The following is a 25,575-nucleotide window of genomic DNA, read 5'->3' as shown; positions in this document are numbered from 1 at the left end:
ACAAAGAAATGATTGTGAAAAGAGCAGCATTTTAGCAGAATCCAGCCTCTAGAGACAACTTTATGGAAATGGCAATCCCAGAATTCACTGCAACAAGGTCAGCAGAAAGACTTCAAGATGGTGGACGATGCATTTGTTATTTTACCCAATAGTGGTGTTGTGTGTTTTGCATTTTAATGAGATTTTGGAGTGTTACACTGCTCTCTTGACAACATGTTAAGAGAAACCATAATCTGAATCAACTGTAGTAAACACTGTAGTCTACACATTCTATCATACACATCTAATCTATCTAGCACATGACAAACATGCTAGAAACATGCAAGAGCATGCTTATATATGATCGCATAAATTAATGCTAAATCATATTAGCTTGCTAACGGAGCCAATTGATTATAATAACGTTAAATATGCTAGATTCAGGATAACAACAGGCTAATTCATAAAAGCCTTGTGCCAAACATGCTATAAACATGACAGTAACATGCTAATTCACGTAAAAAACATCTTAGCCATGTTACAACTTGTTAGAAACATGCTAACAGCATGCTACATCACACTTCAACCTGTTGTTAAATTATGATAACCTGCTAATTCATGCTAAAATGTAAAACATGGTAGAAAAATCCTAGTAACATGCTAATTCATGATAGTCTTGTATCAAACATGCTGGAAACATGATAGTAACATACTGATTCATGTTTATGAAATGTTAAATAATTTAGATATGTTACATGTTAGAAATAGCATGCTACTTCTGGCTAACCTATTTTTAAAAACCTGCTAATTCATCATAACATGTAAAACATGGTAGAAAAAACACAAGAAGCATGCTAATTAATGTTAATTTTGTGTTAAATATGCTAGAAACACAATAGTAATGTGAAGTCATGTTAATAGCATGCTAAAACATCTTAGCTATGTTACTACATGTCAGAGACAAGCAAACAGCAAGCTATATTACACCAACCTATTGTTAAAATATGATAGCAACCTGCTTATTTATCCTAACAAGTAAAACATGGTAGAAAAATATTAGCATCATGCTAATTGATGTTTATTTTGTGTTAAACATGTTAGTAACATGCTAACAACATGTCAATGTGTCTTAGCATTGTGGTACATCTTTAAAACATGTAAAAAACTTTGTAACAAAATGCTAGCAACGTAATAAAACATGCTAACAAGATACAACATTCTCCTTCTCTAAATAAAATAAAACACCGCAAATCAAAACACAAAAGTCTTGCAGTAAACGGGAACCATGTAGTAGCTCCAAAATTAGTCTCTTCCCGCTTCCCCTGTTTCCCCTTCAATCTCTTTCCCGTTGTCTATTTTTCTGGGTCAGAGCGACTTCAAAGAAAATGCACAGCAGAGAATCTGCATATGGGGTTTACGGAAAATGGGATTTAGGGATGAGGATGTGGGAAGCCTTGCAGCACCAGACAGATAGACCATAAATAATTAACCTCTGCTGATAATTCAGATGCAACTTAACACAAAAAGACGCAAGATCTCATACTAATGACAACATGGAAAAACTGAACTCCTGTGTCCTGCTAAAAAAAAGGAATCAAGGAGTGTAAAAGAAGAGTCTCAGGCTATTTTCAGCAAGGCCTCCAGTGCATTTTAAAGGCATTGAGGTCGTTTTAGAGTAATGTCCCACTAACGGATGCATGGATGTGTAATAGTGGGACGTAGATCGTGAGTGTGTTTTGAGCAGTGTTTTTACCTCTTGAGGCAGCTCTAGTTTGGAGCGGTCAGTGCCCTCTTTTGACTGCAGGCCCATGAGATACGGGACAGGGGCGTCTAGGAAGTGCAGGAGTGAAGCGGGGAGAATTGGGACATACACGTGCTGCCACTGGAAAGGGAAGAGCAATGTTGTGATGCCCTCTGCAACCACCATGAGCCGCTGGTAGTCTAGAGGAACATGGGATTAAAAATAAATAAATAAATAAGTCAATAACGTTGTTTTTAAATAAAATAAAATGTTATAAAATTAAATTAAAAATAAAATAAATAAAAAAATTACATAATTTTTTTAATTAAATTAACAATAAAAATACATAAAATAAAAATAAAGAATTAAATTAAATCAAATAAAAAAATAAAATAAAATAAAAATTTTATTAAATAATAAAATATTTGAGTTTTCCATTTCAATTTTATATATAATGACATTATTTTATATCAAAATCAATTTTATGTACCAAAATATATAAAGTAAAATAAAGTTAAATAAAATAAAAAGTAAAATAAAATAAAGAACAGTAAAATAGAGTAAAATAAACTGAAGTAAAATAAAATATTTGAGTTTTAATTTTAATTTTTGTATTAATTAACTACTTCACAAAAAACTCTTACTCTTCCTTTTTTTAGCTTACCATGAATATATATTTTGCACAACAAAAAATTAAGAAATAACTAGAAATGAAGTAAAACATATACAATAAAACAAAAATAATATATAAAAATATAGATATTAAAAAAGGATAAAAAGGAAAACTAAAAAGCAAAACGTATCATATACATATCTAAATAAACAAACAAATAAAAACACATGAATCCAAGTAAATAATAAAAAGTAATAACAAATAACTTCAAATCTTTGTCAGAATTTTAAAAAGAATAATTATTAACTAGTTTTTCACAAGCATAATTTAATCGCAAACAGTCTGCCAACACATCTATAAAGGTTAGACTATCACAACTTTACTGTGTAATTACGTTGAAACTCTTAAAACTGGCTTGCAAATCTGTTTTATTTACTCATAAAGTCCTTTTATTTACATTTGGATCATTTTGAAATGAGATGAAAGGTAAATGATCACGTAATGCTCTACGGCAAACTTCCTAAAACAGGCCAGTGTGATGATTAATAGATGTTTCTTATAAAATCTCATCATTAGTTTATATAGAGACGAGTCAGAGGAATTCATTAGCTTCTGTTTCAGCTTGTGTTTGCTGAAAAGCATATGTGCTGCAGTGGGTTAATGTAATATTCATCAGGCTCCTCCACATTCATCAAAGATCCCGCATTCGCCAGCAACAACTCAAATATAAATGCTTCAATAAGACATCAACTGATCTGCATACAGTCACTGATATAAATAGTACAACTGTCAATTAGAAATGTTGATTCAACTTTAATTAGCTTTAACAATTAACTTAATTAAATCAATCGAACGTCATATCAATATTTACAGAGGAAGCAGGCATATTAACAATTTAAGACAATGAAATGTTGCAGCAGATTGGCGGATAAATAATTAGGCAGATATATAACAAGCACAAAAGTTGTTATATTATTATGAAATACTGCAATACTGGAATAAATATTTGTTATATAAAATTGGCAGTAGTAGTATTAGTAGTAAAGTTATTTTCTATTTCTTTACAGTTAATAATTTACAAAATATATAAATAATAAATTAATACAAAAAAATTGTTGATTATTCGAATCATAAATCATAAATTCTTAAGTGAAACTCCTATTTCTTTTTTATTTTTTCTTTATTTCTTAATAATAAATATTTATTGACAACTAAAAAAAACAACAAAAATACATTTAAAATGTTGAATAAAAATAAATTACAATCTTGCTCTGAGTAGAGATAAATTATGATTTATCAGTTTAAAGTTTAATATATCAAGAAAACCAAACCAAAAAAACCAAACCCAAACAAAACCAAAAGAAAACCAAACCAAAAGATAACCAAACCAAGCCCAAACTAAACCCCAACCCCAAACCAAACCCAAACCAAAAGAAATCCAAACCCAAACAAAACCAAAAGAAAACCAAACCAAACCCAAACCAAACCAAAAGAAAACCAGAGCCAAACAAAACCAAACCAAACCCAAACAAAACCAAAAGAAAACCAAACCAAAAGATAACCAAACTAAACTCAAACTCAACCCCAACCCCAAACCAAAAGAAACCCAAACAACCAAAAGAAACCCAAACCCAAACAAAACCAAAAGAAAACAAAACCCAAACAAAACCAAAAGAAAACCAAACCAAACCAAAAGATAACCAAACCAAACACAAAACAAACCCAAACCAAACGCGAACCAAACCAAACTCAAACCCAAACCAAACCCAAACCAAAAGAAAACCAAACCGAAACCAAAAGAAAACCAAACCAAACCCAAACAAAACCAAAAGAAAACCAAACCCAAACAAAACCAAACCGAACGCAAAAGCAAACCAAAAGAAAACCAAACCAAACCAAAATCTATAGTCTCACCCTGTGAGTACAGCAGAATCTGCATCTCCAGCAGGACGCAGGTGAACAGCTGCACTAGATTCTCCACCCCCAGTAACCGGAAGGCGTCGGCTAGTGGAAAATCAGCCAATGGCAGCTCTCCGACCCCCGGCCGCTGACACAGGATTGGTTCGTAGACTCCGTGAAACTTAAGCGAGCGCCCAGACGCCGGCAGCGGCACCTCATACAGCACATTATAGATGTAACTCTCCAGAGGAAGTGGCGGCGGAGGGCTACAGCTCACGGCTCGGTGCATTTGAGCCAAAAAACGTTTACAAGCGTGCATGAAGGGCATCGGTGCAATCAAACACATGGCTTTGGACACGTAAAGTGTGTCACGGACTGAGTCATAGCCTTCACAGCTTCTTCTGCCTCCATGAGTGGATGGAGAGTCAACGTCATCCAGACTGCTGGATAAAGAGTCCATGCTGGAGGAGGAAGAGGAGGAGGAGGATGACGAGGAGGATGAAGGACAGTTCTGTGCAGATGTGTTGTGTTCAGCCTGGTGCATCTGGTGGAGCGTCTGCATGGCGGAGCAGATCTGAGGACTCGTCACCTCCTCGTAGAAGGTGTGGACGAAGCCGTAAGTGCGTGAGCCGTCCTCTCGGGTGATGAGGAACGAGTGGAAGTGCGGAGCCAGACTATCCCGCTGCGTCCTGAATGATAGGCCTTTGGGCATGCAGAGCTGAGAGACACACAGAGAGAGAGAGAGATTTCATGTAAATATATTACAATTACTAAAGAAATTACAAATAAAACTAAACTAAATAAAAATAAGATAACACCAATGAAACAGCCTTCGTCTTGCTCAAACCGAAAACGAGAAACACAGCGATTCTTCTAAAACTTTTACAGCTACAAAGGAACTCATTTTAACAACTACACTGATTCAAACTTTAAAAGATTGTGAATTTATTTATGATGATAAAAATCTATTTGTTTGGAGAAAGCAATAATCAGAAAACACTTGTCATGGTATAATTTTTTTTTTTTTTACATAAATCGCCATTATTTATTATCAACTGACACTTAAAAGACACAGATAAACATTTTTAAAATGTGATATTAAATGAAATGAGAGAGAGAGAATAAAAAGAGAGAAAATGACTCACTGATTCAGTAACTGGAGTAATTACTCATTGATATATTTTATTAATAAAATATAAAATATTAAAAAATTATACTAAATAACAGCATGTCAAAATCCCAGATTCTAAAAAATGCTGGACTATAATCGCTATAGCTATGTTTTTTTTTTCAATAAAACTTTTAATTAAACCTTTGGGTTTGTCCAGATTTTACACAACTTTGAGTTGAAACAATCCAGTATTTTCTTATAGTATAGTATAGTACAGTACAGTACAGTACAGCATAGTATAGTAAAAACAAGTATAGTATAGTCAAGTATAGTGCAGTCAAGTATAGTATAGCATAGCATAGTCAAGTATAGTCTAGTATAGTATAGTATAGTATAGTATAGTATAGTATAGTATAGTATAGTATAGTATAGTATAGTATAGTATAGTATAGTCAACTATAGTCTGGTAAAGTCAAGTATGGTATAGTCAAGTATAGTGTAGTCAAGTCAATTATAGTCTAGTAATGTCACGTATGGTATAGTATAGTATAGTCAAGTTGAGTATTGTAGTCAAGTATAGTCTAGTAAAGTCAAGTATAGTCTAGTAAAGTCAAGTATAGTCAAGTATAGTCAAGTATAGTCAAGTATAGTCTAGTATAGTATAGTATAGTATAGTATAGTATAGTATAGTATAGTATAATCAAGTATAGTATAGAATAGTATAGCATAGTCAAGCATAGTATAGTCAAGTCAATTATAGTCTAGTAAAGTCAAGTATGGTATAGCATAGTATAGTACAGTGTAGTATAGTATAGTATAGTATAGTATAGTATAGTATAGTATAGTATAGTATAGTCAAGTTGAGTATTGTAGTCAAGTATAGTCTAGTAAAGTCAAGTATAGTCAAGTATAGTCAAGTATAGTCTAGTAAAGTCAAGTATAGTCTAGTAAAGTCAAGTATAGTCAAGTATAGTCAAGTATAGTCTAGTATAGTATAGTATAGTATAGTATAGTATAGTATAGTATAGTATAGTATAATCAAGTATAGTATAGAATAGTATAGCATAGTCAAGCATAGTATAGTCAAGTCAATTATAGTCTAGTAAAGTCAAGTATGGTATAGCATAGTATAGTACAGTGTAGTATAGTATAGTATAGTATAGTATAGTATAGTAAAGTATAGTATAGTGTAGTATTGTATTGTCACGCACAGTATAGTCTAGTATAGTCAAATATAGTTTATTCAAGTATTATAATAATATAATAATATAATATATATATATATATATATATATATATATATATATATATATATATATATATATATATATATATATATATATATATATATATATATATATATATATATATATGATAATAATAATAAAATAATAATGATAATATTAATAATAATAATTATTATTATCTCTTCATAATAATAACAACATTTCGCTTCATTTTTATCATTATTTATCCAAGTAAAACAGTAATGTGTAAACTTTTTACTTATTGATTGTATGTGCTGTAACCACCACAGGACTTAAAAGGGTTGTACATACTATATGAAGTGTGATGATGCTGCTGGCGCCACAGAACATCCATGCACATGATCATAAAACGTAACATTCTGACAGGCCAATTTAAAAACATGCCATTAGCCCATGAAACCTTTAGACTCATTCAGAAACATGATTCAAGATTCATGACTCTGGCAGGATGATACAAAGTGCAAAATACAAAGTGCCTTGACCCTGGACAACACAGACTTTTTTTTTTAATATTACGTGTCCTTATTAAATCTTATAAATTTATACTATTATGGTGGTACATGGGTTTGCATTATTATATTATTTTCTCCAAGTAAATTTTGCACACAATATTTGGACAGAGAGAACAGCATTTTTTTTCACTAGCTGGAGCAAACAGAATAAAATGTCTAATAATAATAATAATAATAATAATAATAATTATTATTATTATTATTATTATTATTATTATTAACATATTATTATTATTGTTATTATTATTATTATTATATTTATATTATTACTATTATTATTATTAATATTACTTTTATTATTATTATTATCCCATTATCTTTATTATCCCATTATTATTATTATTATTATTATTATTATTATCATCATCATCATCCGATTATTACTATTATTGTTACTATTATTATTATTATCCTTTTATTATTCTATTATTATTTTATTGTAATTATTCTTGTTGCTGTTGCTCTAAGAAGCTAATATTTATTTAAAGGCATAAAAAGTTTGCAGAGAAGCATATCAACTTTTGACTGAATGATTTCATTAAACTAAAATGTTTTGCAAAGCTTACACATACTATCTGACTATTGAAAATGTATGTGGTCTTAAAAGACAAGAACAGAAAAAAAAAATTGAAATGGGGTGAGAGAGAGAACAAAAGACTGAAGGAGTGAAAAGAAGATCAGCCATGAGTGGAATTGAAAACGAAAGTAATCACTGGGGGAATTTTATCCAGGCCTTGGAGAACCAAGAAGTGAAATGGAGTTCAGCGTTCAGTGATTGAAGTGTCTTTCAAACACTCTTAATGTGTGCGTGTTTGTAGGCTGGCAGATAAGAGACTGGCCTTGACTCAACTTGTACGTCACGCCATTTTATTATTTTGTGTTTTTGCTGCAATGATGTGATGGCATAACGGCGTCAAACACTTCAAAAGACACTGCAGGTGAACGAGGTACAAAAATGAATTAATATTATCATCGTTCTTCCTGTCGATTGATTACATAAAGAATTGCAAACACTTTTGTATTAGAAGCTTTCAAAATTCTTGGTTAAACATGCAAACAAGATATTATTAAATTAAATATGCGCTAATTTTGATCTAGCACAAATATCAGAATGTTGGATAAAATCTAAATGCAAAAATTACAATTCTTCAAATTTCTTTAATTTGACATTACTGTCAAAGTTTTATTTATTTATTTATTTATTTATTTATTTATTTTTACATAGGGAGGTTGGAAAACCATTTTAATAAATCCATTATTCAGAAAATACTGTCAATGAAATGCTGTATATAATCAGGTAAATTGAAGTTGTATTAACAAAATCTTATTTGAAAACCTTCACAATTTAGATATGAATTAAACTGTGAGGTTTATTGCATGTAAGAGCTGCTGAAGTGGAGATTTATGGCTCAAAGCAAGAGAAGAAAATCATGTTGATAAAAAATTTGTATTGTAATTGGAATCTACAGACACAAACGGATAAAGTACTTATATAAATTAATAAAACAAAATACTTGAAAGTGCATTTTAGATGTTTCCGTCACATTAGACTTGAAAAATGAACACTATGAAGAGCCCCAAATCTTAAAATTTATTAAACTGAAACACAATTTTTTAAAAAATAAAAAAAGTTAAAAATAGTTTGCCTTCAGATTATATTTTACATATCGAAGACACGCTCAATGAGCCTTTCCATGTGGATGTAAGCAGAGAGCTGGGCTGAATAATTGATGCCGGTGTTTGCCGATGGAAAAAATGACCTTGCAGGCCAAGAGCGACAGGACAGTGGTTTTGGTTTTCCTCTGCCGGCTGTGGGACAGTAACACAAAGCCCTCAGCTGAGCAGTGCAGGCGAACACAGACACATCATGATGACACTCCATGAGTAATGTGAGAAACACTGACACCGTGTATGTGTGTGGCAATATTATTTACTAGAAACGCTAATAAAACCAGGTTAGATGTACTGGATGTGAAAGATTTATCGTAAACTTGTTGACAAGCTGAAGCATGCTCAGAAAGAGGCGCTTGAAATTCAGATGGTGTAAATAATAAAAATGACAATAACATGAAAATAAATAACACAAAAAGAAACAACACAAAACTAGAAAATACATCAAAACTAGCAAAACTAATATAAATTTCATAATATTAAAATAACACCGGCGACACGGTGGTGCAGTGGGTAGTACGATCGCCTCACAACAAGAAGGTTGCTGGTTCGAGCCCCTGCTGGGTCAGTTGCCGTTTCGCATGGGTTTCCTCCGGGTGCTCCGGTTTTCCCCACAGTCCAAAGACATGCGCTATAGGAGAATTGTATGTGTGTGATTGAGTGTGTATGGGTGTTTCCCAGTGATGGGTCGCAGCTAAAAGGGCATTCACTACGTAAAACATATACTGGATAAGTTGGTGGTTCATGCCGCTGTGGCGACCCCAGATTAATAAAGGGACTAAGCCGAAAAGAAAATGAATGAATGAATGTATGAATGAAAATAACACCAAAATAAAATATAAAAAAACTAAATATATAACTAAAGTAAAATAAAATTAAGTAATATATATATATATTTTAATTATTAAATGAAGTCAAATAGAGTAAAATAAAATGAAGTAAAGTAAAATAATGCAAAATATAGTAAAATAAAATAATTTAAAATAAAAAAAGTAAATTAAAGTAAAATAAAATAAAGTAAAAAAGAGCAAAATAAAATGAAGTAAAATAAAATAAAGTAAAAAAGAGCAAAATAAAATGAAGTAAAATAAAATAAAGTAAAAGAGAGTAAATTAAAATGAAGTAAAATCAAATAAAAAAGTTAAATAAAATAAAATAAAATAAAATAAAATAAAATAAAATAAAATAAAATAAAATAAAATAATTTGAAGTAAATAGTTGAAGTAAACTAGCAAATAGTTGAAGTGAAGAAGTAAATTTAATTTGAAGATAAAAATAAAATAAAGTAAAATAAAAAATTTAAATTAAATTAAATTAAGTAAAGTAAATAGAGTAAAATAAAATGTGTTAAAGTAAAGTAAAGTAAAGTAAAAGTAAAAGTAAAAGTAAAGTAAAGTAAAGTAAAGTAAAGTAAAGTAAAACAAAAACAAAACTATTTAGAGTAAATCCCAGCTAAGATTAAGGCACTGAATTGGCTCACCATGTTAACAGCATCCTGGTCAAATGGGTTGCACTCGATGTTCTCCGGGTAGTGAGCCAACACTTTAGACTTGAAGGTCCTTTTTAGGGGACTCTGATCAAAGTTTTCCCCTGCAAAGAAGAAACAGTACAAAGTGATGGAAATATATAAGAATTAAGCAGAGAAAGAGCCTGGAAACTTCTCCTAAATTATTCATGCGCTTCAAAATGCAAACGCAACAATGCATTGAGTGCATCAGAATTATTACATACAGTCGTAAATTAGAAGAGTCTTGTCTTGCGTCTTAATTACACACTATTTGATTAAAGTTTCATTGTTTGGCCACTAAACTGTGCAAAGCAAGATGTTTTGAAGAATGTAAATTAAAAAATTCTTCAAAATTTTGTCTTTTATGTTCAACAGAAGAAGAAGAAACTCATAAAGGTTTGTAAGCACTTTATGACAAGTAATTGGGGAGCAAATTTTAATTTTGGCCTGAACTGTCCCTTTAAGACTACTGTGACATGGACAACAGTCAGGTATAGAGTTAGAGTTAATCTGGTGGTGCTGACCGTGTAAAAGTGACCTAGAATTCGACACCTGTCTCTGATTGGATAGTGCTAATCTGAACAGCAATCCTCACTCATCACACACGCACATGCACACACACATCTGGTTTGTCCACTAGTATCAGCAGAGGTCATTTTGCCCCTCATTGAACCAAAAATAAGTAGATCATGACAAAATAATTTATAAAAACTTGACAAATGTGAAAAAAATATATATAATAATAAAATAAAAAGATAATAAACAGATTTATAAAACAAAGAAGCATATATTTTCTATTAATATTCTACTCATATGGCAGATATAGTAACGAATACATTTAAATATCCGACATGGATGTTTTTTGCGCACTGCATTAACACTAGTGACAACTGAAATTAAAAATATCCTAATGAAATATAATTCTGTTACACAAGCATACAAGCTAACAACAATATGGATGAATTGCTGCTCTCTTCCACCATGAATACACTGGCTTCATGAGAAACAAGTGTTGTTTCACCTTACTGTAAGTGCGTCCTCAAACAGGCCGACACACGTAGTGTTACATGAAAACAAATCGCAAGCGGGAAAGGAGATTGGAGTGGTGCCATGATCACCATAAGAGTGCAGATCACAGTAGCAGACAGTGTGTCATGCAGGATTTTAGTCTGATTAAAGTTACAATGGACAGGTTTAAAATGAAAAGATGTGAAGCAAGCAAGAGGGAATGTAGATAGCATGAAACGTAAACAAAACTAGCATAAAAAAGTAAACTTCTTTTTCATGCTAGCTGCACTAGTAGTGTTTTTTTTTTTTGGTTTCAGGTTGCCGGTGTCGAATCTTGTTTATATTCTGATGCAAATTGTGCTAGTTGTGTTTATCCTTTCAAGCTAGCTGACATCTTTCTATTAATGTTAACCCTGCTAGGTAAAGTCTAGATCGTATATGCGGCTGGCTGGAAGTGCGATATGCACATTAATATAGCAGTTCTTTTTTTAATGACGCTATATAACAATAATTAATATTTTTACAGTACTGTGATGGTTGGGTTTACAGTTGGGGTGGGGGTAGAAGTTAAAAAATAAATTTTATTGGGTCATGTAATATATAACATAACAATAATACTCAGTAAAACTACTGTTTTTACAGTGCTGTGACGGTTGGGGTGGGGGTAGACGTTAATCAAATATAATAAATGGGAAATGTAATAAATAATATAAATAATTTTCGTTAACTTCCGGCCGCAACCATATCCGATCTAGCAACAACCACTCTGCTCTTGTTTATATTTTCTATGCTAACTACACTAGTAAATAAGACAACTAGAACAATTAGCAAAAGGAAATTCTATCTTTTCATGCTAGCTGCACTAGTGTTTTTTTGGTTTCACATCAGTGTTTTTTGTTTATATTTTGATGCTAATCGTGGTAGTTGTGTTTCTCCTTTCAAGCAAGCTAACATCTTTCTTTTAATCTTAACTGTGCTATTGTTTGCATTTTCTATGCTAGCTGCACTTGTAAATAAGACAACTAGCACAGTTAGCAATAGAACACAATTCCATATTTTCATGTTAACGCCACTAGTAGTGTCTATCGTATCATGCTAGATGTACTCACACTGTTGTTTATCATTTCATACTTCCTGCACTAGTAAACAAAACAACTAGCTTATAGAAAACTAACACACCTTTGCTAGCTCTTATGTCAATCTTTTCATGTTAACTACTAATTTTTCTGTCTCTGGTCGCATTCATCTTTTAAAGCCAACTGTGCCAACAGTCATGTTTATATTTTCACGCTAACTATGCCAGAAAAACAAACACTAGCACAACTGTAGAAGACATAGCACCATCTTTTTATGCTAACTGTGCTAGCATTTGGTTATTTTTTCATGTTATCTGTGCATTTATTTTTATATTTTATATAAAATGTTATATAACTATGCTACACAAAACAACAGCTAAAACCAGCTATGTCCAGCTTAAACTAGGCTCATTTTCCAGCCTGACCAGCTAAGACCAGGCTGAAAATGGCTGAAAACCAGCCTGAAAATGGCCAAAACCATCTAAAACCAGGCTGGTCAACCAGCTAAAACAAACCAACCAGCCTAGGTTTAAACTGTTTTTTTCAGCAACAGTTTAAAAATATTAAACACCACAAACACACCACAGTTAACAATAAAAGCTAAACAATGCTATATTTTCATGCTAACTGTTTACATTTTTATGCTAACTGTGCTAGTAAAACCAACTAACACTGTTATGAGAAAATAAACCAACCCAGCAAAGTTAGCATTAAAGATAAACAACAACAATAATACTAGTATTTATTTTGTCATGCTTATTGCGCTACTAAACAGGAGAATTAGCACAGTTAGCATAAAAAGATAAACGCAACAACTTTTACAGTTAGCAAAAAAGATAACAATGACAACCAACTGATGATACCAATGTTAAATGTACATATTGGGGAGGAAAACATGAGGGAGATTGGATAATTGATACTTTAATTATCAATCTAGTAAGTTCTGTCATGTATAAAGTCTATTTGCGGTGCTGAGGGGTGAACTAGCGGTGATTTGGGCATTAACTAACAGGAAGGGACAGGCGGAGGAGAAATCTACTAAAGCCGCAGGCAAACACGTGAGACACACAGAGACAGACTGATGCAGGAACAGCAGGACAACAGCAGAAAAAACAAGACCAGGAGGAGAGAGAGGGAGAACAGGAACTGATTGAAAATAACAAGCAGAGGCAAATGACCCACATTTAACTGTGATCAGTCTGCAAATGAAAAGAGAACAGGAAGAAAACAGGGAAGAAGCAGAAGGAAAGACAACAGACAACACTGACCCCATTTACATTTGGTGTTTTCTTTCATAATGCATTATAGTAATATTTGTGGAAAACTATTCAATAAATGTAATTTTAAATAGTCATATATTCAAATATTGAATAATTTAATAGAATAATTTAATTAATAATCAAAAATATTTAAATGTAATCACTTTTATTTTTTACACATTTTATGTTTTTAATAATTGCACAGAACACAAACATTTCCTAAATATTGATATTAAATATATATGTTAAAATATTTAAATGATTTTTAATGACATCACTTCATTAAAATGTAAATATTTCTGTTTTCTACTTCTTACCAATAAACATTGCAATAAAATTCAAATTCATGAATATTAAATAAATCTAAAGTATTGTATTGTAATACTTTAATATAGATCTTCATTAAAAAAATAAATAAAAATATGATTTACCTTTTTTCCTTTTAAGATAAGATTAATATGTTTTATACTTTAATACTCAAATGTTATAATATGCAAATCATCTCAAATACATTCAACTAATACATATTAAAATACTCCAATTCAAATAACATCTTGTCTAAAAAAAAAAAACAAGAAAACTGAGATAAGATGAGATAATTAATTTAATTATCAATCTAGTCAGTCCTGTCATGTATGAAGTCCGTTAGCAGTGCTGAGGGGTGAACTAGTGGTTATTTGGAAAGACAACAGACACTATCTCCCTTTACATTTGGTGATTTCTTTCACAATGCATTATAGTCTAATTCTCACGGAAAGCTATTTATTCAATAAATGTATTTTACAATATAAAAAAACCCCAATATGGTTTAATAATCATAAAACTTTAAATATAATCGTTTTTTCTATATTTTTACACACTTATAAAAGTATTTAATAGAACACAAACATTTCCTAAACACTAAACAATATTAAATATATATTTTAAATATTTAAATGATCGTTAATGACAACACTTCATTAACCCTAAAACATTAACCATAACTTATAATAAAAATATAAAATTCTAATTCAAAACTTCATGAATATTGAATAAATCTAAAATATTATTCTGTAATCATTTAAAATATGTCTTAATTTAAGAATAAATTGCAAACATTATTTACCTATATATTTTTTTTTCAATTTTAATACAAAAATAAAATGTAAATATTCATAATTTTTCTATTTTCTACTTCTAACCAATAAACATTCAAATAAAACTCTAATTTATGAATATCAAATCAATTTAAAATATTATACTGTAATACTTTACTATACATCTTCTATTTAAAAACAAAGGATTATTTACCGACATAATTTTTTTAATTTTAAGATAAAGCGAATACTTATTATACTTAAATATTTAAATGTTGTAATATGCAAATCATGTCAAATACATTCAACTAATACATAAAAAATACTCCAATTCAAAGAACATCTTGACTAAAAATGTAATAATAAATACTAAACAAATAAACGGAATCAGATTATACAGTTAAGTATGAAAAACTGAGACTTTCATTATTTTAATTTTGTTTTTATGGCGAGTTATTGACAATTTGTGGCAAGTTATTGACTATTTTCCCCCCACACAATTTTACTGTTTTGTCCATTATACAGTTTGCAGTAAGCATGTCTTAAGACACAATCAGAGCCTCAAAGTCTGTCCATATGTACTTTGGTAGATACATTTGGAAACCTGCCAACAGCAGGAACAGAATCAATCTGCCCTGCTTGACCACCTGAGACTGGACTATCTAAGCTGAATCCTAATGCCAGATGTAATCAAGGCCAAAGAATTAGCAGGATGCTAAATAAAAAGCAGGAATTGAATGCAGGAGGTGAATGATGATGATGGTGTTTACCTGCTGCTGTGGCCTCTGGATCCTTGCCCTGCCGATCAGCCTCCAGCCACTGGTATAAAGCTAAGATGGCAAACACACAAACACACAAAGCGAAAAAAAAATGTCAAACCCAACACAGAAATGGAGAAGCAAATAAAATGAACTGATGCGTGGCTGAATTTTAAGCGTGGAAGCGTGTGTTATTGTGCAGCCTGGATGGAGGTGAGGTGAGACATGCTGAAATCTTGAAGACTTCAGGATGAAAAAGACCACAGAAAAAAAAAAAACACTTGCAGATTATCCTAATGGTGGGTGTTAAAAGAACACGGCGAAGTGGTTATGAAATATCGACATGTGCAGCCCACACAGCATACTCAGTTACGCATTCAGAGCCTGCCTGCACGGAAAAAAACATCTTTGATTTGGCCTTAAGTATCATCAAAATGTTTCTTGAATACTGTACAAAAGCATTTGATGAGCACTAGTGAAAATGCCAAACCCCAGTTTGTATAATTAAAAGAAAACTTGGTCTTATTTCACCTGTAAATCAAAATAAATACATAAATAACATGTAAAAAATTATTTCAAAGTAAATTAAGCCTTTCAATTGAGCAGAATAATTGTTTTCCAATGCTATATAAAATATAAAATAATAACAGGATATAATATGATATGTTATCATACTATTATGGGGGCTCGTCCGGGATAGGGGAGGCACATAACAATACACAAATACATTTTAAGAATTTTTTTTTAAAGTAATGAAATCTTCATGTTATATATTTTATTAAAAGTGTTTAACAAACTTCATAACACTCTATTAAGAGATATAAAACCAAACAATAAACATGTTCCCACTGCAGAAAGAGAGTTCTTGATAAAACATTAGCAGTTAAATCAAAGACTCTAGAATACACAAGACGTGTCACTTGTATAGTTTTAAATGGGGAAAAGTGTAACCAAGTAACCTAAAAGCCTACAAGTACAGGATCTAATCATCAATCGCTATAGGTTGACGTTTTACCGGAGGAGATACTCGAACCAGACGTGTGCTTTTACGCAAGTTTGGTGGTCAACAAACACACTTGAATCTCAGCGAATTCACTTCACAGACATAAGAAATACAACTACATTAAGAAATATAAACTACACTTGAAAACAAACTTTTTTTGGTTTTGTAATCTTTATGAAACGAACGCGAGGTACAGTCCATTCCTCCTGTCAAATGCACATCACATGACAGCAACTTCTCAAACGTCCACAAAGTCTAGAGTCGCTGTCATTTCAGGAGGATATTCGCCATCAAGACCAAGTTGTGGATTACTTCAGGAGACCAGCGGAATCAGACAATCATTATCCAGAGGACCATAATGTATAACATGGCCATAAATAAGGTTGGTGTCGTGATCTTGTTTCTTCCGAGTGTGTATGCGCATCAGCTCGGGCAACCTAAAAAATATGCCGATTTTGTTTGATTCGGACGTTTAGAAACAGAACAGTAACACTTTACAAGAAGGTTCATTAGTTAATGCATTTACTAACATGAACTAATCATGAACAACACTTGTACAGCATTTATTAGTCATAATTGAACATTTACTAATGCATTATTAACATCCAAGTCCATGCTTGTTAACATTAGTTAATGCACCGTGAGTTAACATGAACTAACAATGAACAACTGTATTTTCATTAACTAACGTTAACTAACATGAACAAATATTGTAGTAAATGTATTGTTCATTGTTTGTTCATGTTAGTAAATGCATTAATTAACATTAACTAACGAACCTTACTGTAAAGTTTGACCAAATCGTAAGCTTGGCTGAGCATACTGTCTGAAAGGCATTTTAAAGATGGCTGCCGAATGAAATGACTTGCCTTAAAGGGACTTTGGTTAAATATACTGTTCATTGATTGTTATTATTATTATTGTATTATTATATGTATATTTTTCACTACTACTATGTATTTTGTTTGTATAAGTTCTATTTAACGTAATTATTACAAATGCTTTGTTAATATGTTTGTTATATTTGTCATGATAATGAATCTAGTTTCAAATGAACTGAATTAAGATGGTGAGAAAGAGAGACATTTTACACTACAAGAACTACAAGCCAGACAATGGCAAGAAATTAATTATTTGACACAATTACATGCTAGGAATATGTGATTTATTCATAAAGATCATTTTTGTTTTTTTATTATTGAGAGATACAGGAGGCAGACACTGTGATCTGGAGCTTCACCCACACACAGGAAGCTCCTGCTGTGTCTGCAGTGTTTTTCAGGATGACTCAGCCTCTGTGTTATGAACAGACGTCACCGCTGAATGAACGTCCATCACACACACCTGACATCATGAACTGAGAAATCCAACACCAAACGTGACGTGAGCTACTAAATATGCTGATCATTAAAGGTACTATGAAGTGCTTTAAAATGTGCACTTTTGTTCTGTGTGTGAAGTAAATATACCTCAAACATAAAGACCGTGCAAAACAGTGTTGCTCCTCCCCTTTTTTTAAAACAACCAATAGCATTTAGTTTATCTCACAGCTCTGCCAGTGAATATGTTTGAGGTCAAGCGGATAAGCATATATCAATAGTGTCTTGTAGGGGGCGGGACATTTTCTAGACAGCATTTGATTGGTCAGAAGATATGATGAGGATGGCAAAAAATCTGTTAACTCCTTTAGGCTGAAGTGACAAACTGCAAGCTTTGGATATTTATATCTTCTTAATTCAAATGTTCTCACTGTTTTGGAAAACACCAGCTTAGATATCCTTAAAACCAGGGTGCGAATTATACATTGATGATAGGGGGGGTCAACTTTTTCAGTAGTAGTTTGGTAATACATGCTTCAGTGAATCAAATTTATGAATGCATTCAAATTACATCTCATTTATTAATAAAATGTATATGTTTTTAGTGTTTTGAGGGATATTTAGTGACTATTTTAGAAGTTACTGTCAGTCAAATTATACAAATTATGTGTCTGATTTTAGGCTACATGCAGATACAAACACCTATTTTACAAGAAACATGTTTTGTGAATATTTAAGATGTCAAGCGGTGCTCCAGAACTGCCAGTTTCAGACTGTTGAAATATATTTTTCCTAGCATTGATTGGTGCGATTATGTATTCGCAATGGTTTTCCCGTTTTAGAGGGGGGCAAATGTACATTTATATTATATATTTTTAATTATTAATATTTAAGATATAAATCAGAGAAAGCTATTTCTTACTATTAAAGGGTTGACCCCACATACATGTTGTTTTGATGTCCTTCAGGGATATTAAGCATTAATTAGGGGTGTCAATCCTCCCCAATCGCCCCTGTAATTTACACCCTGCTTAAAACTAACATACTGATACTAGCATCTACAAAACTGGATTTTGATTTGACTGGGACTTTAGTTCAGCAGTCACTTCCTTTCGCATGTGAACATTTTATCCCGAAAGCCCTTGGAACAGTTGAGGCGAGTATTGGATTTGTGATATTGAGCTTCGAAAAAGAAAAAAGAACCGGCGACGCTCTGAGGTCCATTCATCTGAAAAGTGCTGATGGAAGACAGAGAAAGAGCAAGAGACGGCACACAATGTCTCCTGCTGAGCCTTTGTCCATCCTCAACAGCCTTACGTAACTCTGTGTGTGTGTGTGCATGCATGTGTGTGTTTCAAGTGCTGAGCGGGCACATTGTGAGCATTGAACATTGGGGTCTTTTTCCCTTTTCTCCGGGTTTAAATGGTCAGCATTGCCTCATGAAGCTGTAATCCACTACAAGTCCTGGCCTGTCCACTTTTTTTGTATGAGTGTGTTATCCCATAGAGATAAATAAGAAAACCATCATTTGCATGGTGTGGTATTGAATTTTCAGCAGTTTTTAGAATTTTTTTTTCAGTTTTTATACAAGTTACTTGCAAAGCAAGCAAAGGGATTGAACAAGAAGCAAGATTATTTTATCTTTAAAGATTTATTTTTGGTGTTTTTTTGCCTGTATTGTGATATTATAGTAGAAAGACAGGAAGTTGGAGAGGAAAGGTTCGCTTTAACCTGAAGATGCCCGAAGCACAGTTGTGCTAAATGTCAGCAAACTGCCCATGAAGCACCAAAGAGTCTTTCATCTTTAAGATATTTAATTATTTACTTTATTATTAAGAAACGAGCCTTGTAGAAGGGAATGTTTAACCTAAAAAAACTAGCTAAATTGTTCAAATGCACATTGAAATACTCTTAAAATGAAGGCTTCATGTTTTATAGCAATAACACAGTAATAAAACATTTCTGAAATAATATTAGAGTAAAACAGTAATTTGTGAAATGTTCACCTGTTTGGTTATCGTTTATCATGCTGTAATGATTAAGAGCAGTCTGATGATAAAATCACAATGAACTGTTTGAGTTTCACAACTTCTGTTCAGAATCAAAAATCTGCATTTAAAAAGGGACATGTAATTTTAAAACATTAAAATATGAGTCTGTTCACTGAATATCTTTAGGAATGGAATGGTAATCCTTTTAAGTTCAATGTATAACTACAAATCAAAAATATTTTTATGGTTATCTTGATTTTTCCTCCATTAATCGATTTACTATTTATTTTTCCTTAAAATATTCATTGGGGTGAACCAATATTTACCTCGTGATATCAAGTTACTTTGTTGATTTAGTTTAAAAAAATTAATTGATATAATGTACTGTAAATAATACACTAATATCTGTACAAGAAATCTGTATGCGGTGTACTCATTTCTCAATATTCCTCAATCTGGTTTACTATGCTTTTAAAGCATAGTTTATGGCAGTGTTTCTCAACCACGTTCCTTTTGGATGCCTCCTTTGTCTGTCACACCCATTCGAGAGCTGCGTCTCAATTTGCATTCTATCCATCCTAAATAGTATTTGCAAATTAGTATGTCCCAAACCTTTGTATGTTGAAAAGAGTATGCCAAAGGTTCCTGGATGGTTTACTAATTCCGGTAAAAAGCCTCCATACTCTAACCACTAATATTGCCCACAATACATTGTACGTTGGACGTGAATTTGTTTAGAACTACAAGCTTGGTCAAAAAGCGTAAACAAACTACAAACATGGCAATTGATATCTAGCCAACCGGAACATGTTTAAACCGCATTTTCCGTTGTATATTTCATCTGCAACAACAATGTGAAGTAATATCAAGATATATTTGGACATTAATTTCTGAATGCATAATTACTCAAAGACTGGAGGAGATTTCTCTGATTGAAAGACTGGCAGATTCCCCTGCTGCTGCTTCTCCAATAAGGTAGGTAAACAAATATGAAAGAAATGTGGATGATGTTACAAGATGATTGACAGGGGACGTAACTAAGCAAAATAACGATCTGTTAAGGAAGAAGTAGTGTGTCTCAAAGCTTGCATAGTCTTCTGTTACACACTTAAAAGTATATACTTTTCCATTACAAAAAAGTACATACTTTTAGCGTGTAGTAAAAGTATGTGAATTGGGACGCAGCGCAGGTGTTTCAGTAATGAGCTAATGGTCTGAATCAGGTGTGTTTGGTTAAGGAGGCATGAAAAATATGCAGACCTGGTGGTCCTCCGGGAATGTAGATGAGAAACACTGGTTTATGGGACAACAGAAATAATATTAACATTTTAAGAATTACAATGATCATGCAATAAGTAAAATATACCTTCATATTCAACCATACAGACTCAACTCTGAGCTAAATCACGTTCATTTGAACTCAAAACAGTCACGTGTTGCTTGATAAGTCTTATCTGAGGACACAGGTTACCGATGAGTTGGAACTTAGTCAACGAACATAGTCAACATGACCAGTTCACGGTCTCAGTCAATCTTACAAACACAACCCTCTACAAATGACCTATCTGAGACCATAGATCAGCCAGAGATTGCAAAACACAAAAACAACCAGTACACGGAGTACAGACAGACATCACATATTCAGATTGGCTTCCATCCTCTTTCTGACAGCCATTAAGGTAAAACATTTATATAATAAAAATCCATTACTTTCAACACTGCATGCTATCCATTTAGCACTGAACAGCCACGGAAGCCAACATTTATAAGATGAAGGCTTCACCTCCGTTGTAATCTATTAGACGAGGGTCACACCGAGCCATAAAGACATTATGTAACTGGATTTTATGCTTGTGTGACATAACTTGGCGAGTTATGAGAAATATTGCCCATTCGGCAGCCGTCAGCTTATGTGCCAAACACATTAAGCAGCTCTCATCTACAGCAACGACACTTTATGACAGATATTCCCTCAAAGCGGACACACTTTCTCCTCTAGATGGCTTTCAGAGCGCTCGACTGAAATAACCATCCCATATAGGCACTACATAGACAAGTTTAGCTGTTCAATAACACTTTATGCACCAGAATGTCTTTAATGACAACATACTAACAGTTTAAGATGCCCAATAAAATCTTGATCCTACACAAACCTACAGTACACGGAGCGGGAATGCCTATTGAACATATTTTGGGATGAACGGACAGCAGGCCATTAGATAACATTAGTGTCTGATTCACTCAACATTTCATTTCGTGTCAGAAGCAAAGCCAAAAAATCACTAATCCCTGATTTTTCCTACTCTTCTAGGAAGGATTTCTGCGAGGAATGTGGATGTGGGGATTTTCTCCTATTCGGACACATCATCATCATCATCATCAATGGGCTGTTATGTTGATTGATGATGGCTTATGGTTTTGGGGTTTATTACTTTTATTCCACAGCTTGTAAACAATTTCTTGATGGACCTTTCTTTGCACATATGCATTGTCATGCTGGAAGTGAAACAGAAAATACCCTATAAAAGGGATTGTTTACCCAAAAATTTTAATTTCCTCACTTTTGACTTATACTGAAGTAAATCTTTATGTTTATGATGAATTTACCTTTTCCAAAGCTGCTTTGGAACAATAATTATTGGTTAAAAAAAAAATAAAAATGAATTGAATTAATAATTATTGTATGAATAGAAGCTTTAATTGAAACAAATGATATCTCTGGTTGAACACAAAACAAGATATTCTGAAGAATGTTGGAAAAAAGCAGGCATTGACACCTATAGTAGGAACAAAAAAATACTGTGCATGTCGATGGCTGTTTTTTATTTTCAACATTCCTCAGTAAATCTGCCTTTGTGTAAAAAAAGAAGAAACAGGTTAGGAACAAGTGGATGAAGTGGATGATATTTTTGGGTAAGCTTTCTCTTTAAAACTATTAAAGCAAACTGAAAAGCAGACTCTATGACATTTGCGGTTTGTTTATACTACTTATTTGAAATAGGCTGAAACAACACAATTCATGAGTTTATTTGGGTGACAACTTAATCGTGTTTATGTATTTACAATTGTAAAAACTAACAAGCTAACTTAATTCCTTCATGTTGTCTCAACACACATTGATTGTGTGGAACCCAGCATTTTTTACAACATGGGGGGAAAAACCCACTAAATGTAAAACAACCCAAACCAAACCAAAACATAAAAAAATAATAATTAAGCAATCAAAACCCCCCTATTAAACTTAAAAACTTGATATCATTGTTAATTTAACAAAAAAACTATTTAAATTGTTGGAGTAAAGTTGAAAGAAAGAAAAAAAATATTTAAAGCAAACCCAAACACCTCTTTTAAAACCAGATAAAAACAAACCAAACTAAAACGCCACAAAATGAAACAAAGAGTGAAGTTTTGTTTAAATTAGAAAACAACACAAACAACACAAAAAGAAAACAAAACACACAGGAAAAGATTAAACAAACAAATCCAAACAAAAGTACGCTCTTTAAATTGTTTCAACAAATTTAAAACAACAGGAAAATATGAAACAAACGAATCTAAACAAAAGTACGTTCTTTAAATTGTTGCAACAAATCTGAAAACAAACAAAAAAATTAACACAAAAAAACAAGAAAAAATAAAACAAATGAATCAAAACAAACGTACAATGCTTAAATAGTTTCAACAAATCTGAAAACAAACAAAAAAAAATAACCCAAAATAAAAAGCACAGGAAAAAAACTAAACAAACGAATCTAAACAAAAGTACGTTCTTTAAATTGTTGCACCAAATCTGAAAACAAACAAAATAAATGAACACAAAAATACACACAGGAAAAAATAAAACAAACAAATCTAAATAAAAGTACACTCTTAAAAATGTTTCAACAAATCTGAAAATAAACAAAAAATAACACAAAAAATAAAACACACAGAAAAAAATAAAACCAATAACAAATCCAAACAAAAACTACCCTCTTAAAGCTGCTGCAACAAACATTTAACCAAAGAGTCATTCAACTCTATAGTGTATAAACTATATATACATGTATACTATGTATACAACTCAATAGTGTATAAACAGTTAAAGACAAACAACAGCATCAATTGTACATGCAGTGAAGAAGGACAGTCCACCGTCTGAGATGCACTTCTACGCAGTGAACTTGTGCAGATTACAGCTGTACTCTGCAGCATCTCTGAGTAGATTACACTAACAAGCTTACAGATGCCCTCCAACCATCTCTGATCTTCACACACACACGAAAACCCCTGCAGAGAGAGCAAAAACTCCACTCTCAGCTCATTCAACTTCGCTTCTGATGAATATGCTATTAAAACCCACAACAAACCATAAAAAAGTGAATATTAGAAATATAAAGATGATAAACCCTAAATTGAAAATACCCTAAGATGGAAAAAGAACAGAAAGAGAGGAAGAATTGTTCAGCTACACAACATTGGCGTTTGACCTGCTTTCCCCGAATTCAGGCTTATTGAAGGGAAAAGTCAATGGGAATCTGGCGAGGTGTTGCGACATTAGCATAGGCTTTGTCCTCGTGTGCAGGCCAGTGCCCACAGACAGATGGCCCAGAATCCACTGCTCTTTATGGCCTTCAGTCACAATATGAGCTGGCCAGCGTCATTAAGAAACAATGAGCGGAGACACGTCATGCGGACACGGTGTAACAATGCACCACTTGATGGCCAGTGTTCGTCTAGCTTGAAGCATTAGTATGAGAGCTCAGTCATCACCAGATTCAACAGGTATAGTCTGTTTGAGCTCTTATTGAGACTATTTTATGTAGCGAAGAATAAATAAACGATGCACATGAATTCATAGAGGAACATCATTCGATATTTGAGATTTAATGTGTCGATATTGATCTTATTTTTTTGTTTGTTTAGATGCCTGTTGCTGTGACTATATAGATCATATAATACTTCACAGTTTTATTTGGTAGTTCTTGTATTATTCTTAGGCAGGATTAAATCCAACTTTAATTCCAACTTAAATCCAATGAAATAAAACATGTTAAATGATGGCTCTCCTTATATTATAAACTACTTTTTAACTTTTATTTATTGCTGAAATAGCTTATTCATCAATATTGGAAACTAAAAAAACAAAACATATTAAAATATATTTAAAAATGCCACAATATTAGTTGTTTTTTCCCAACAAAATTAAAATGAAACTGCCAAAAAAGATCAAATAATAAATCAAATTTTCAAAACAACTATCCAAAATGTCAAATCAAATGATCAAACTATCAAATAATAAATCAATATGCATTCTTAAATAAGAAATCATTTTAAATCAGAGTATTTGATATATATCTTTCATGATTAACTATACGCCTGTAATGATTACCATAATGTGCTTTTAGTTTTTGGTTTTATTTCAATGAAAATATCTAAAAGTAATTATCATTTTCAGCATTAAATAATTTTCTGTTTACCAGATTGGCTGGAATATTCATATTGTCGTATTATATATATATATATATATATATATTTTTTTTTTTTTTTTTTTTTTTTACATATAAATTATGTAGTGTTTTATTCAGTCATTTATCAAAAAATTGTCAAAATATAAAAACAAATGATTGCACAACATATTAAAATCATATCAGCCGATATCTGAGATGTAATATATGGATATTGGTCATATATATAAATATATAATGCACATGAAACATAGGAACATCATTCAATTTCATTATCGTCTTTTAATTGTTTGTTTGGATGTCTGTTGCTCTGACTATATAAATAATACTTTACAGT

The 25,575-nt window shown here is 32.1% G+C and overlaps 1 protein-coding gene across 5 annotated transcripts in view; it reads right to left on the bottom strand.

The window, feature by feature from the left end:
* The window catches only part of dennd5b (DENN/MADD domain containing 5B), a 61,419-nt gene that overhangs the window by 27,670 nt on the left and 8,174 nt on the right, over positions 1-25,575 (bottom strand). For 3 of the 5 annotated variants that reach the window (XM_056455736.1, XM_056455733.1, XM_056455734.1), the window contains exons 2-5: positions 15,491-15,550; positions 10,275-10,384; positions 4,248-4,950; positions 1,733-1,920 (exon numbers count right to left, since the gene is read on the bottom strand). In XM_056455736.1, the coding sequence (XP_056311711.1) occupies positions 1,733-1,920; positions 4,248-4,950; positions 10,275-10,384; positions 15,491-15,550 (1,061 nt within the window). The remainder of the gene's footprint in view (positions 1-1,732; positions 1,921-4,247; positions 4,951-10,274; positions 10,385-15,490; positions 15,551-25,575) is intronic. The other 2 variants (XM_056455735.1, XM_056455737.1) reach the window with 1 other exon arrangement.

Source organism: Danio aesculapii, chromosome 4 (assembly GCF_903798145.1).
Source record: "Danio aesculapii chromosome 4, fDanAes4.1, whole genome shotgun sequence".
NCBI classification, from domain to species: Eukaryota; Metazoa; Chordata; class Actinopteri; order Cypriniformes; family Danionidae; genus Danio; species Danio aesculapii.
The sequence above is the reverse complement of the archived record's forward strand: the minus strand, read 5'-3'. Positions and strand labels throughout refer to the sequence as shown.